The following is a 16,823-nucleotide window of genomic DNA, read 5'->3' as shown; positions in this document are numbered from 1 at the left end:
AGCTTTCTGTACCTATAACTATTTGAGCTTCAGTGCTTTCTATTAGGGCTTGGAGACCTGTTTCTTTCCCAACACAGCTATGACAATTTACAACTACAATACCGATCATATCTACAACTAACTTACTGTGTTTTATATGCCCCCTTTTAGACAGACGCCCTTTCTGTGCTTCCCTGAGGCCCTCTAACCTAAAAAATCACCCAGTCCCTTCCACACAGCCCCCGCTACCCATGTGTAGCCACTTCCTGTGTGTAGTGGTCTCCTGACCTATTACGTGGAACTCAGAAACCCACCACCTGATGGTGCAAGTCAAGGAATCTGCAGCCTACACGGCACGGTCACAGAACTGCCTTAGCCTCTGATTCAGACACTACATTCAGCTCTGCACCAAAGGACCACAGTCAGTTCTATCGACAATGCTGCAGATGGTGAGATCAGCCTTAATCTCGAAAGCAAGACTGGCAGTCTTTATTTACCACTTTTGCTAGCCACCCAAGACCAAAGAGAATCTCCTCCGATCCAAAGCGACATGCGCCATTGGTAAAGACATGAGCCACCACCTGCAGTTGGCTGCACCCTAACTCTTCATGGCATCCGGAAGCAGCCTTTCCACATCCAGAATGACTCCCCCCCAGTATGCATACGGAGCGCACACTGGCTTCCTTCTCCTCCTTGGCAGCCATGTTCCTAAGAGGCGCCTAGCACTGGAGTTGCAATTACCAGCAAAACCAACCCTCTGCGAAAGCTCAGATCTTCTGGGCCGAGACGCTTCCTCTGGAACAGGGTGGATGACTGCATCCGGCTCAGATACATCGTCAACAACAGATAACGCCCGAAACCTGTTCGTTAAACGAACCAGGGAGGCCCTACGATCAGCCCCTCGGAAAGTTGTTCGCTGTCTGCAAGACTTTGGAATGATCTCCCACTTGATAACAGGTGAGGGGTCAACCTCAGTGCAGGCAGTACCCAGGGCGGCCACAGCAGTGGACCAAACAGGGGACACGTGGGATGTGCTCAACGTCTCTTGCATACCCACATCCAACACCCCACAGTGATGCCCCTTGGCAGCAGCCTCAAGCTGTGTGACAGAAGCCAACACAGCCTGGAGCTGTAAGCGAAAGGTCACCAACTCAGCTACCATCTGTACACAGCAATCACAGTTCCTATCCAATACTGCAGTTGCTCCCATTTGAAGCTCGTAAAAATATACAACAAACGAACAGTGTACTCGGCTTATTAGCAACAGGAATTCGAAGTGCTCTCTCACTATCAGTCTAAATGACACTGAGCTTCATTAACCAAAACAAACAAAAGCCTGTACGATCTGAGGGTCGATAGCAACGGTGGTGCGGTATGCTACACTGTTATTAAAATAAAAGCTTGTGCATATTAAGCACTTGAACACGCAAGAAATTACAAAAATAATCTAGTAACTACACAGGTATCTGTCGCTCCTACTGGAAGCTCATAAAAATGTACAACAAACAGTGTACTCGCCTTCTTAGCAGCAGGAACATGAAGTGCTCTGTCACTGACGGTTTACCCTCCCACCATCACCTACTCCAGTCTGGTGACAAACATCACCTATCCCATCACAGGCAGGGCTACCTGCGAAACCAGTCATGTAATCTACAAGCTAAACTGCAACCACTGTGCTGCATTCTATGTGGGCATGACAACCAACAAGCTGTCTGTCCAAATGAATGGCCACCAGTAAACTGTGGCCAAGTAACAAGAAGACCATCCTGTTGCTGAGCACACTGCCCACCACATCTTTCATTTCAATGACTGCTTCACAGTCAGTGCCATATGGATCCTTCCCACCAACACCCACTTTTCTGAATTGTGCAGGTGGGAACTCTCCCTGCAATATATCCCACATCCCCATAATGCTCCTGGCCTCAACGTTTGTTAGTCATCTTTTTCACCCATACAGCATGTCAGAAAGGTTATGCAATTGCGAATCAAATTCATACATTTAGTACAGCTGTGCAACCCTTACCAACGTCTGTTTCCTTCAGGCATTCTTAAAATCAATATATAACTGTTATAATTGTTTAGGCATGATGTTCATCACCATGTAATCACTAGAGATGTGCTATAAATCACTGACTGATAATGCAATTTAAGAGCTCTTGGCCATACAAATGTGAGTAAGCTGTGGAGATTTGTCCAACAAAGTTTTGAGCAGTTTGCACTGCTTAAAATGGATCATATTATCACAACAATAGTGTGGGGAAAGTGAAACGTTTATTTTATTGAAGTGGCCACTATCTGAGCTATTCTGAGGAAACTGCATTATGTCTCTAGGATCAGTGGAAGCAGTGCCTTACAATGGATTATGCTTTTACGCTGCATTACTTGAAAGATGGAAGTGAAGTGAGGATTTTTGGTGGCGCATCAGCAACAGCAAATGGTTTGTGTGTTATACTGAGAGCTCAGATTGAGGAACTACACTCGAATTGTCAGCCAATGATTAACTTTAGTCTAGTTCTGTCTCCATTACTGATCCAATAATTACCAATCATAAAACAATGTAAATAAAGTTTTGCATTCTCTGAAAGGTTTAATAACATTTTCAATGCTCTGCTATACAACCAGTTCAACACAAAGATGTGTGTAGAAATTCATAAGTCACGCAAAGTAGAAACAATAAGTTTAATTCAGATTTAAACACAAAAAATAATTAGTACAAAAACAAACCTCTGCCACATCTGTCAGAATCTTCACAAAATCCCGTTCAGTGTTTATTAGCTCACGGACGACACTAGACCTGACCTGGTCATTAGACAAGAGGGAGACACTTGTGCGACGCCGAAGTTGAGATGTAGCAGCTGAACCTGCAGCCATGGCAGCAAGACAGTCTTCCACTGTATCCTCTTGACTCACACGTAACTGGAACAAATTATCATCAAATATTTAGAATTGGAACTAACTGCAACTAGGTACATTCACAGAAATGAACAGAAGCACTGTTAACTCCACAATGTCCTTGAAAGAAGTAACTTTCTTGCATGAAGGTGTTTTTATTTAAAATAAACACTTTACTTCACTTGCGATAGGCTAATTTCATCTCCATAGCCATTATCAAGTACCATAACACAAATATTACATTGTTTGCTTCCATGCTGACAAATGAAAGCATATTATAAATGTCATTTTGTTCTGATGCTTCACAACGCTATACGTGGCAAAACAAAATATCGCAAACTGAACAAAATTTCTGTCGGATTCAATGCAGCTATAGACCCAAGCAAAAAAACTGTCACTATGTTTCTTTTATTCTATACACTGGGCAAAGTATTTCAACAATTAAATATATTGCTGTAAATAATTTATCAAGACTGTAAATAATTTTGTGCAGTGTACAACATTACACATTAATTTAAGACAGCTGAAGAGAGAGACTTTTAGCTTCAGGCAGAACTCACCCTGACAAAGGCAGCTGGAAACCACCCACTGTCTTCTCCTCTCGTCCCCCACCACCAGTCCCTGTTGACTGAGTCAAGAACTTCTATGACATCTCCTGCTCGGAAAGCCAGCTCTTCAGGTTCCATTGTTACATGATCCCACACTGCTTCTGCCAAGATTACCAGATCTTCATCCATGGCCTTATTACAACAAACATGAGACTTCATAATTATGTTGCCATGAAATACATCTAAGATTATAGAGAAAAAGACACTCAACAAACACAATTTCAAGTTTTGATGACAGAACGACAATTTAAATTTGATTTTTGCCACTCATCCTAGTAGCAAAAAATCTGAATTTTCTGAATATGGCTCTACTTTTGAATGTCCTCAAATCATTTAGAGAAAAATTTGTTTCAACTATCACTTAGAATACCACAGAAAATTGATCTCAGATCTTTATTGACAACAATCTGCTTCAGTTTTAATTATATTTAGCATGAACATAATGGACAGAAATCTTCTATCAGTGGCAATTTCCATGATAATACTACCACAGGTCACAGCTTAGTTGAGGTTTCCTTTAACAGCCACAGGTTTGAGACATGCCCATGTGAATTTCCCTCACAGCATAGCACTGCCATTAAAGGCTGTGATAAATCTTTTACGCAGGCCATGTATAAGCAAGCATTCTTCAGGAAAACTGCATATGTGCATACACCCAATGACACGTAAACTGCTTCTGTTATTCCACGCTCCTATCACAATGTTCCCATTCCCATTCCCATCCCCATTGTAAAAATTACTGACAATGTTGTTGGATCACACATATGGTTTCCCTTCTCTCAGACCCCATTTGCGACTTTGTGAGATGCACAGTGAACTCCACAGCACTTTCTCATTCCTCAGGGATTGCAATATTTTGCTACCTAGACTGCTTTACACAGCAGGAGAATCTAAGATGTCATCATTCTTGGATGATGCACAGAGATCTAACAGATTGTTACTGCACATATGTAATATATATTTTGTGCCATATCATGTGATCTAGGCATTATCAATCCATGGTAGTGCAGTAGTTATCACGTGACCTACACATTGTGAATCCATGATAACAGTATTGTTACAATTACATACTAAATATTGTGGGCTTCTATTACAAAAACTGCAGTAATTTGCAATTTGTAAAATCAATAATGAAATCTTCTTTCAGATGTACCCAGAAAAATACTACAACAAACAACTCAGTGAAATATATTTGAAACTGTAAAAAAATACAGTTTATTTCTTAATCTAACTACAGAAAGGGGCATTGATACGTATCTGTGGTGCAATGACAAATAATTATGCAAAAAAGATGTACCGACAATTATTCTACAACGCTAAGTCACTTGTTTGCTTTTGGGTTTTCTTAAACCATATCACACACTACCCATTAAAATAAAACAAAAAATAAATCTGCATACCAAGACAAATAAAGGGCAATTTTTGTGAGTGTTAAGGGCTACTGACAGTATGAGAAAATAATGTTGATTCTTAGACTTCTGCAACCAGAAATTCCTACTTTGGAAATTAAAACACATGGAGAAACAGAAAGCAGTGCAAACTCTTTTATTTGAATTAGAAAACTAATTTTACATTTTTCATACATTATCATAAGATTACTCATTATCATTATAGTATCGTCATCATCATATTACCACCGTCACTGCCGCTTGGAAAAACTCGTAGCTATATTATCTGTTCAGGCTCCACTGTCTCAGGTGCAAGCACCACTTTTTCCGTCATTTGACAACTCTGCTTAAGAAAAACAGCTATGATAGCACTTTGTTGCAATTAGATTCAGGGGGCAGAACCCAGGTTTTTTTTTTTTTTAAGATTTTGCCTCATTTGGCCCCCTTGCAGGAATCAGCCTCATTTTCCTTTGACGAAATATCTGATTAATTGTCCTCTCATCATCACAAGCACACCCATGTTACTGCAGATATGTGGTTCATCTGTAAAGGAGACTGCGTACAGGCTGCTAGTGTGACCTATTCTTGAGTACTGCTTGAGTGTTTGGGATCTGCAGCAGGTTAGATTAAAGGAAGACATCACAGCAATTGATAGGTGGGCTGCTAGATCTGTCGCGTGTATGTTTCATCAACACACAAATATTGTGGAGATGCTTTGGCGACTCAAATGGGAATCCCTGGAGGGAAGGTGAAGTCTTTTCAAGGATCACTAATGAGAAAATTTAGAAAACTTGGATTTGAAGCTGACTGCAGAACAATCCTATTGCCACCAACATACATTTCACATAAGGACTACAAAGATAAGATATCAGAAATCAGAGCTCAAACAGAAGCACTTAAGAGTCATTTTCCTCTTGACATATCTCCGAGTGGAACACAAAAGGAAATGACTAGTACTGGTACAGGGTAACCTCTGCCACGCACTGTATGGTGGCTTGCAGAGTATGTATGTAGACATGAATGTACGTAGACGGTGTCATCCTTTTGTTGGGTTGTGACTCCCATGGTAATGCTCCGGGCAGTATTAACCTTGCTACATCAAGGTCGCTGGGGAGCCTCCCATACTAAACAATGGGCATGTTTTGGCCAGGTATGGAACACAGGGTAGAGCACCTCGTCGTGGTGTGCTGCCAGTGTTCGAATCAACAGGTGGCACCACACACTGTACTTTCCCTCGGCCAGCACCCATGCCAACTTGGGAATGAATCCATACAGATTCTGCTGGACCTTTATTGGAAACTTTCTGGCTGTTGATTGTTGACGCCTTTTCCAATTTTCTTACACTATTCATTGCCTGTCTACCATGGCAGAAATGACAGTCAAGGCATTATCAGTAAATTTTCTATCAAATGCATAGCTTTTAACATTGTTTCGGATCAAAGTCCTCAATTTGTAGCTCAATTCTTTGAAGATTTTTGTTTCCGAATTGGCACCTGCCACATCATGGTGGCGCAGCCACATTTTCACCCACAGCCCAATGGTTAGGCAGAATGTCTCATGAGGACCTTCACAATGCAAATGCTTAAGTATGTCACAGAACTCCCGGTGGAAGAGGCTCTTATGTTCTTTCTCAGTTCTTACAGGACGACTCCAACTGTGGAAGAGTGTGCGTACAGTCGACAGCTGCAGACACTGCTCTATCTTCTACTTCAGGATGGGCACTCTGCAATAGCATAGATGTCATCACAATCTGCGCCTGGCACTTAGGTCTGAGTTTGGACAACACCTGTGTTGCCTTTGAGACATCAAACACAGCCAGCACACGTGCCATTTGTTAATGGTGTGCACTGACTAGCACCCTGTGACATGCCAATCCAATTACCTGCGCTCTTGGTTGGGCATTGAGACGTATCAGCGGCCCATAGTTCTGGTGCCTCTTCCACGGCATTGCCTTTTGTTGATTGCCCACCCTCCTGCTGTGGTCTTCCACTGCTCTGGCAGTGGCGCAGACACACATGGGTGATGCGGCTTTGCCTCTTACCGTCCCTGTGGTGCTGGCTCTTGCGGAAAGGAGGGAGGGGGATGCGGGGACTTCGTTGGCACACCCATGGGCACCTCTTCACTGACATCAGCTTTACCATCCCCCTTCTTACGCTGCCTCCTGACCCCAAGTATCCCCAGCTCCCGGCCATGATGCTGCCGTTTGCCAAGTCCATTGCGTACGAGGAGCTGGGTCATCCGCATGCAATCCAGGAGGGGTAGGAAGATGCATGTGTCTGTGCTCATGCCACTTCCAGTTCTACGCACGTTTGCATGGATCGGGATGGGTTCACATCCAGAATGAATGTCTTTGACACCATGGACTTGTCAGCCATATCAGAGCGTTTTGGAGGAGCCAACATCTAGCCTTCTACCCCCTCCCCCCCCCCCCACCCCCACCCCGAAGAAGGAAGGAGTTTAGCAACCCACTATTACTGCATCTCCACCACTACAGCCACGGTGTGCATCTCATTCAAATGGCGTGCTTTTCAGCAGCTCCAGACATTTCCAACAGAGACTGAGAGACTGTCACCCTTGAACAGCACCTCAGTCATCTACAGCAGGAAGCCAGCGACCGCTTGTTGGCGAATACCCTTTATATTGTCTTGTACTGGCTCTGGCCAGTCTCTCTTGTACAAGCTACTAAATGACCATGTTCCCTCTTTACTTTGCTGTGTCTATTTACTTTGCAGTGACTCAAATAAAAGTTATCAGTTTATTATAACCATGTTTCTTATTGTGTTCAGAGTCAGAATACACATGGCAGACCTCACAGCAGATAGCTCGATGAAATCATAATGATTAACGCAAGTCATAATGTTTCATCTACTGGAAGAGGAAGTGATTAGTGTTTAACGTCCCATCCACACAACAACAACAAGCTCGAATTAGCGAAGGATGGAGAAGGAAATTGGCCATGCCCTTTTAAAGGACCTATCCCAGCATTTGCCTGAAGTGATTTAGGGAAATCCAGGAAAACCTAAATCAGGATGGCCAGACACAAGTTTGAACTGCCGTCCTACCGAATGAAAGTCCAGTGTGCTAACAACTGCGCCTCCTCACTCAGTATTTCATTTATTAAAATGTAAAATGCAAGGGAATCACAGTTATGTCACAGTTTAGGCTTTATTGCAGGCTTATAAGCAACATGTGAAAATTACTGTATATAATACTTGTTCTGTGAATGGGAAACGGTATTAGAAACATGGCACATATTTTAAATGTAGCTGCAAATGTTCAAATCAACAGGATTAATTAATCAACAAAACAGCAATTTTAAGTGTAATAGGGCTGGTTATTCATTTTGTCAACTGTTACTTGGGGGATTCTTCCAGGACGACAACATTTCAATGTTGTAGTTTGTTGCAGAGCAAAGCTAAATCAGCTAAGTCTGATCTTCCATTGGTACTTCAAACTGCCTGTGAGTGCAGAAATATTTGAAAGAATGATACTGCGACAGGACCTGTCATTTGTCTTGACAGAAAAGAGTAATAGTTTGCTGAGTGGAGACCAATGAGACTCAGTCTTGACAAAGTAAAATATTTCATACGGACATTTTCACAAAATTCCTTTTTTTTTCCTTGTTTGCCACTTCCTTTTGTACTAGTTAGTAAATGTTGCTTCCCCATACGAAATTCTGTATTAGCAATGGCAATACATTCCTTCAACAAGATTCTATGACAATAATGGAAAGTTTCAGCATAGTGTACTTTTAGAACATATGTAATAAAGCACTAATGTATTGAGATTGAAACCAACATGCAAAATCAAATTCATAAGATATTTCATCTTCAGTTAATAATCACTTCCAAGTGCTGGAAATATTGTGTATTAGTTAACTTAATTCTAACTACAATGCAGAAACATGTAAAAGTTATATACACTGTACCTGTTCAAATGATTTCTTCCTATCTGAAAGAGATGCAACAGATGACTCAGAATCAGACATCATCTCGTCATCAGAAGTTCCAGCGCGGGCATCATGTTCATCTTCGCTTAACACATTACTGGTGGATGTACGAGGTTTTCTCCGCAGGAGTGGAGATAATTCATTCAAACCTAGGGGCTGGCTCAGAGATCGCCTGAGTTGTGGCCTCGCAGAACGCCGTTTTGAGCTGTAAAAAAAAAAAAAAAAAAAAATTGTGATTGTTTTATTTCTGATCAGAAAATTCATGTGTGACACCTCATGTTCGTTTTAACACTGACAACTTGAACGAAATTCAATATTGTGCAAGCACCACAAAATTTAAGACTCTGCAATCATTTATATATAACCATATGTAATGAAAAAAGCTAACTGGTTAGTTATATTTTCACATTCCATGGGGCATCATGTGATGTAACTACTGAGCGTGTCAAACAATGACCTATTTTGAACATTTTAACAGACCATTAAGATGTAAGTTATACATTATTGGTTACATTGTTTGAAAGAACACTTCATACCATTTTATTAGACAAGTCAGTTGCTATAAATTATCTCCGTTAGGAGGCCGCAACTGTTGGCAATGCAATTTTCGGCATGAACATGCACACTTGTCATAACCTTGCAAAGAGTGTCGCTTGTTATTGGTTTGATTTTGGCATGAATGTTGTTTTTGAAGTGCTCCAGAGTTGTTGGTTCAGAAATCCCCACAGAGAAATGTCAACAGTCAATAAATGGGATAAATGTGGTGGCTAATTGACATTACCAAAGTGGAAAACCAGACAGACTGGAACTATTCTGTGTAAGGTTGTCATGGATAATCCAGCATTGTGACTGATTGTACCACCATCTCAGCATGGCAGATACTGCATATGAGTATTCTCTCTATGTATTTCCTGCATTACATACTGTTGCAACATAACAATATATCTACATTACTTTGGCAGTACTACCTGCACCATTCTCAGAAAAGTATGGACTGGTAACACCCAGCACAGACACAGAGTACAGAGTGCCTTTGGCACTTTGAACTGGCCTTCCATGTGTTTAATGAGAATTGGTTGGGATCCAGTACCTAAAGTTTTGATTGCGCACACTGTCTGATTCATGAAAAAGGGCCTCATCAGACATCTTAAAATCATTGAAAAAAATGGGACTGACTATTGTTCATCCCCAGAATCTGCATACATCACTTGTGGCTTGCTTCCTGGTCTCTGGGCAATAACTGTTACATCAGCTGGTGCTTGCAAGGATGAAATAATTATCCAGATGCATTATCCATTGCACACTTCTGTTCAAGATGTTAAGGACATGTGAATGTTGATGAAGTGATTGCACTGGGCTTCACTGAAAAGCAGCTGTCACTGATGCAATACTGTCCAATGCACAACCCGTTCACGGTCTGATAGGTGGTGACTGATTTGTTGCAGATGCTGTTGCTCTTAACTGCTAAAGACATCTCCTAAAAGACTTCTGGGATAGAACTTAATATTATGACCAATGTCAACATGTCGCCAATACAAATGTTACATTCCTATGAAACAATCACTACATTTGAAAACCGTTTCAATTGGGAACACACGTCGTTCGTTTGACCAAAAACTTATACTAATTAGTGAGGCTTTGAACCACACTATGCACTGATACCACAACCTTCTCCCTCGGAAGCCGTGTTCAACAATGGTGCACCATTTAAAACAGGTCACTGTTTCTGCCGTGCCCTGTGTTTTTAATATGTAATTTGGCAAGTGGTAAATATTTTGTGACACACAATAATTTCTGTTTTGAAGGTCAAACTTTTACACAAATCTGTCAAATATCATTGGTACCCTTGCATATCACTTTTCTGCTATAATCTGTTTAAGACACTTCTAGTCCACTTGATGTCTTAAGCTCTTTATGTGGTTCAAACTTATTTTCTTCCTATTTGCCTAAAGGACACTCGAATTTGCACAATGTGGCCACTGCACATAAATAAATTTCTCAAATATGTCCATAAATACTCAACAGGGTAATAAAAGTGTGAAAATGGTATCCATTTCATTGTATTTGCCCTCCAATCCTGATCAAACTGAATTTAGTCACTCACTGCAGTGGTGGTGATGGGAATCCAGACAAAGTAATAAAACACAGTACAAGATATATAGTCTCAGCTTGCTGACATCATGATTAATGTATCATTTAACAAAGGAGTCTTCCCATTAAAACACAAAAACAGAAAATACTATTTACAGGAAGGATGACCATTCTGATATCATTAATCACCTACCTACATCACTGTTCTCCAATTTTTCAAGATTAATTGAAAGGATAATGTATAATAGATTCTCTCTTTTTCTCAATAAAAAACAAGTATTGGTTAATGGGCACAACAGTTTTAGGAAAAGTAAGTCAGTCACACAGCCATATATAACTTTTTAAAATTGATCACTAATTTCATATATAACAGTGCATTAAATTGTGGCCTGTTTTTTGATTTATCAAAGGCATTTGATGTCAGTAGTCATAATTTACTGCTAAGAAAACTATACTGTTATGGGATTTGTGGAATAGAATACAATTAGTTCCACAGAAGACTGAAATAGAATATCAGTTTCTTTATACATTATGAGACAGAACTGCACTTGGACTATCCTGTTTCTTCTTATGCCACTCATAATGTTAATATTTTTTCTGTCTTCTCTCATTTTGTTATTAGTACCAATATTATGAACAGGACAGTTGCTACTCACCGTATAGCGGAGATCCTGAGTCGCGGATAGGCACAACAAAAAAGAGTTGGAAAAATTTGTTCACAATAGAAAACAGAAAAACACACAAACTCATGCAAACACAACTCACACATACATGACCACGGTCTCTGGCAGCTGAAACCAGACTACGAGCAGCAGCATATAATGGGAGAGGCAACTGGGTGGAGGTAAGGAGGAGGCTGGGGCAGGAGGGAAAGGATAGCAGGGTACGGGTGGGGGACAGTGAAGTGCTGCTAGTGGGAGCAAGTAGGGACGAGGTGGAGAGAGGGTGGGGCAGCTAGGTGCTGGTGAGAGGTTACACGGAGGGCGGGGGAGAGAGGGGGCGGTAAAAAGACTGGGTGCATTGGTGGAATAGAGGGCTGTGTAGTACTGCAATGGGAACAGGGAGAGGCTAGACTGGTAAGGACAATGACTAATAAAGGTCAGGCCAGGAGGGTTATGGGAACATAGGGTATATTGGAAGGAGAGTTCTGTGCAATTCAGAAAAGCTGGTGTTGGTGGGTAGGATCCAGAATGCACGGGCTGTGAAGCAGTCACTGAAATGAGGAATGTCATGTTGGGCCGCATGCTCAGGAACAGGGTGTTGCAGTTGTTTCTTGGCCACAGTCTGTCAATGCCGATTCATGCGAACAGACAGCTTCATAGTTGTCATGCCCACATAGAGTGTAGCACAGTGGTTGCAACTTAGCTTGTAAATCATATGACTGGTTTCACAGGTAGCCCTGCCTATGATGAGATACGTGATGCTTGTGACCAGACTGGAGTAGGTGGTGGTGGGAGGATGTATGGGACAGGTCATGCATCTAGGTCTATAACAGGGATATGAGCCATGAAGCAAGGTGTAGTGAGCAGGGGTTTTGCAGGGAGGGATGGGGATATTGTGTAGGTTCGGTGGGTGAAGGAATACCACTGTGGGAGAGGTGGAAAGGGTAGTGAGGAGGACATTTTTCACTTAAGGGCATGTCGAGAGGTAGTCAAAACCCTGGCAGAGAATGTAATTCAGTTGCTCCTTTCCCGGGCAGTACTGAGTCACAGGGAAATGCTCCTCTGTGGCCAGATGGTGGAATTTAGGGAGGTGGTGGGTGAGCGGAAAGATAAGACACGAGATCTGTTTTTGTACAAGGATGGGAGGGTAATTACGGTCTGTAAATGCCTCAGAGAGACCCCTGGGTATAATTCAGAGGGGACCACTTGTCACTGCATATATAACAGCCATGGACAGCTAGGCTGTATGAAAGGGACTTCTTGATATGGAATGGGTGGCAGCTGTCGAAGTGCAGATATTTCTGGTGGTTGGTAAGTTTGATATTGATAGAGGTATTGATGTAGCAATCTTTAAGGTGGAGGTCAACATAGAGGAAGGTGGCTTGTTGGGCTGACTAGGACCAGGTGAAGTGAATGGGGAGAAGGTGTTCGCGTTCCGGAGGGATGTGGATAGAGTCCTCACCGTTTATCCAGATCACGAAGATGTCATCAGTGAATCTGAACCAGGTAAGGGGTTTGGGATTCTGGGTGTTTAGGAAGAATTCCTCTACATGGGCCATGAATAGGTTGGCATAAGATGGTGCCATGAGGGTGTCCATAGCCATACCCAGAATTTGTTTGTAGGTAATGTCTACAAAGGAGAAAAAATTGTGGGTGAGGGTATAGTTGGTCATGGCGACTAAAAAGGAGGTTGTTGGTTTGGAATCCATGGGTCGTTGGGAAAGGTAGTGTTCAATAAAGGTAAGGTAAGTTCCTGTTCCTTTACCACACAGTGCCCTGCTCGTCGCTATTGACGTCACCTCCCTTAACACCAACATCCCTAATGCCCATGCCCTTACCGCTATTGGCTACTGGCTCGGGAAATCTGCTTTTGAACTTGGCTAGTGAGTTAATTACATTCTGTGGAGGCTGAGGTGAGAATGGTGGTTTATAGCTGGAAAGAGTCTACATCCGAACAGACAAGTGTTCCTCGAATGGTGAGACTGTATGGGAGTGAACATTTGACATGGAAAGGATGGCAACTGTCAAAATGTAAGTACTGTTGTTTGTTAGTAGGTCCAATGTAGAGGTTAATGTGTAGCTGGGCTTCAGTGAGAACTAGACCAACATCACGCAAAGGATGGCAACTGTCAAAATGTAAGTATTGTTATTTGTTAGTAGGTTTAATGTGGACACAAGTATGAAGCTGGCCTTCAGTGAAGATGAGACCAACATCAAGGAAAGTGGCATGTGATTCAGAATAGGATCATGTGCAATTTAATTGGCAGAAGATTTTTATTTCACAAATTTTAACAGGTCATCCCCATCATGAGTCCATATGGAGAAAGATGTCATCAATGTACCTAAACCGAAGCAGGGGCTGAAGACTTATGGATCACAGGAAAGTGACCCATGAAAAAGTTGGCATAGGTAGGAGCCATCCTGGTTCCCATGACCCGTGCCCCTGTTCTGTTTGTGTGAGTGCCCCTCAAAGGTGAAGTAGCTGTTGATAAGTATGAAGCTGATTAAGGTGAGCAGGAAGGGTGTCATAGGTTTGGAATCAGGTGGCTGCTGACTGAGGAAATTTTCAGCAGCAGACAAACCATGTACCTGGGGGGATGTTCATATAGAGGGAGGTAGCATCAATGGTGACAAGTAAGGGGTGTGGTGGGAACGGGATGGGCACAGATTTCAGACAATCTAGGGAATGGTTAGTGTCTTTAATATAGGATCAAAGTCTTTTTACTGTGGGTTGCAGGTGTTGATCAACTAAGGCAGATATACATTCGGTGGGTGCTAGAAGCCAGCAACTATGTCGGTTGGGGCAAGAAGTTCTATGTATTAAGGCGTTTGTCCACGTGAGAGGCTTGAGGTTTTAAGGAGGGACTGCAGGTCAATTTGTATAAACGGGATGGGATCTTGATGGCAGCTGCTGTATGTAGAGATGTTAGACAGCTGGCGTAAACCTTCACTAACACACTCCTGTCAGTCAAGCACCACAATGGTAGATTCTTTGTCTGCTGGGAGGATAATGATAGAATGATCAGCTTTTAGGTAACACAAAGCCTGGAGTTCTGCAGAGGACAGGTTAGCGTCACGTTGTGGGGACCTGAGGAAGGGTTGTGAATTAATGCTGGATGTGGGGAACTCTTGGAAGGCTTGGAAGGGATCAGGTTAGGATCACAGTCAGAACTGTTCAAGGGTCCTTCACCAAAGCAGCAAGATTAAATGCAGGTTATGGCTCAAGTGAGATCCTTGTATAATACAGATAATTCAGGAGGGGAGAGTGCTTCACACAAGAGGTTCCGAACACTGTACTGTTGTGACTGGTTCTTGTGATTATGAATTATTATTGGTCTGGAAGGCAGTGGTGAAGGCTGTGGGATGTTAACGTGGTGGTCAAGCCTGGTTTTCAGGGGAGAAGTGGGACTTGATGGTGTGGCTCTTTAGGTAGCTGCAGAGGGACAGGAAGGGAAACACCACTGTTTAGGAGAAGGTGGGATGGCTTTTTGAGCTGAAGTCTGGCATTTTGTTGCAGTTCGAAGTTGGCTTGGCAAATGATACCACCAAGGAAATATGAGCAGCAGATAACTGTACGATTTTATAGAAGGAGAAAAGTGTGATGGAGTGGAAATTGCTAGATGAGGCATATAGGTCTCAGATTAGTTGGGTACGTGTAAAAGATTGCTGTATTTGAACCTGTAAAAGATCTCAGTGTACAGTAGGATTACATCCAGAATAAGGACTTTCATTGTTAAGTTTTTGGGAATAACTTCAAAGGACAAGCAGGTTTCAAGAAACAGAAAGTGGGACATTAGTTTTGATAGTGCAAAAGCATGTTTTTGAAAAGAATGGATGTAGTATGTGATGGGATTCATCACAACAAGAGAGAATGGTTTGGAGTCTTAGAAATGGTGGGAGTGGTAAAAAAGAGAAGCAGTGTGGGAAAGATAGAAAAACGGAAGAAAAGCAAGGAAAAAATTCGGAAAAAAATCAGAAAAAAATCATACAAAAATTTTAAGAACAGATAATGGTTTACCATAGGTAATGAGTGGGTGAGAATTTCTCGCCAGAAAATGGCCTATATAATGTTTCAGGCAGGTTTTAAGAACAAATTTTCAAGAAACACTTTCAGCCAGAAACCTACATTTAATCATGTGAAGCACCTACTTTTCTTCACATGTAATGTCAACTGGAAAAATCACTCTGCAACCCAATGCCAAAACCTTTACAACAGCAAACCTGACACTGAAACCTGCCTTGAACAGTTCTGACCACAATCCCGACCTGATTCACCATCACTATCTCAAAATCATCCCTTCCAAGCCTTCCAAGAGTTCCCCACATCCAGCATTGCTCCACAACCCTTCCTCAGATCCCCACAACATGATACTAAGCTGTCGTCTGCAGAACTCCAGGCTCTGCGTTACCTAAAAGCTGATCACTCTATCATTATCTTCCCAGCAGACATAGGACCCTACCATTGTGGTGCTTGACTGACAGAGTATGTTAGTGAAGGTCTGCGCCAGCTGCCTAACATCTCTACATACAGCATCTGCCATCAAGATCCCATACCACTGATTCAAACTAACCTGCAGTCCCCTCTTAAAATCGAAGCCTCTCACAAGGCAAACACTTATACGTAGAACTTGTTGCCCCAACCAAACCATGCACCCCACCTTTTGCCTTCTTTCTAAGATTCACAAACCCATCAATCCTGGCCACCCTACAGCTGCTGGCTTCAAGCACCCACCGAACATATATGTGCCTTAGTTGATCAACACCTGCAACCCATAGTAAAAAGACTTTGATCCTATATTAAAGACACTAACCACTTTCTAGATTGTCTGAAATCTGTGCCCATCCCGTTCCCACCACACCCCTTGCTTGTCACCATTGATACTACCTCCCTCTATATGAACATCCCCTAGGTACACGGTTTGTCTGCTGCTGAACATTTCCTCAGTCAGCAACCATCTGATTCCAAACCTATGACACCCTTCCTGCTTACCTTAATCAGCTTTATACTTTTCACTTCACCTCTGAGGGGCACAGATACAACAAAACAGGAGTACGGTCATGGGAACAAGGATAGCTCCTTCCTATGCCAACTTTTTCATGGGTCGCTTTCCAGGGATCCATAAGTCTTCAGCCCCTGCTTTGGTTTAGATACATTGACGACATCTTTTTCGTATGGACTCACATATTTGTCCGGATGCAGACTTTTTACATCAATACACTACCATTCTCACCTCAGCCTCCACTAGATGTAATT

The 16,823-nt window shown here is 42.2% G+C and overlaps 1 protein-coding gene across 1 annotated transcript in view; it reads right to left on the bottom strand.

The window, feature by feature from the left end:
- Nucleotides 1-16,823, bottom strand: part of LOC124596112 (spermatogenesis-associated protein 13) — a gene marked incomplete at its 5' end in the record, with an annotated part of 105,567 nt that overhangs the window by 28,628 nt on the left and 60,116 nt on the right. The window contains 3 exons of the mRNA XM_047135127.1: nucleotides 2,704-2,895; nucleotides 3,432-3,611; nucleotides 8,796-9,021. Of these exons, the coding sequence (XP_046991083.1) occupies nucleotides 2,704-2,895; nucleotides 3,432-3,611; nucleotides 8,796-9,021 (598 nt within the window). The remainder of the gene's footprint in view (nucleotides 1-2,703; nucleotides 2,896-3,431; nucleotides 3,612-8,795; nucleotides 9,022-16,823) is intronic.

This window comes from Schistocerca americana, chromosome 2, assembly GCF_021461395.2.
Source record: "Schistocerca americana isolate TAMUIC-IGC-003095 chromosome 2, iqSchAmer2.1, whole genome shotgun sequence".
Lineage (NCBI taxonomy): Eukaryota > Metazoa > Arthropoda > Insecta > Orthoptera > Acrididae > Schistocerca > Schistocerca americana.
This window is presented reverse-complemented; position numbering and strand designations above follow the sequence as displayed.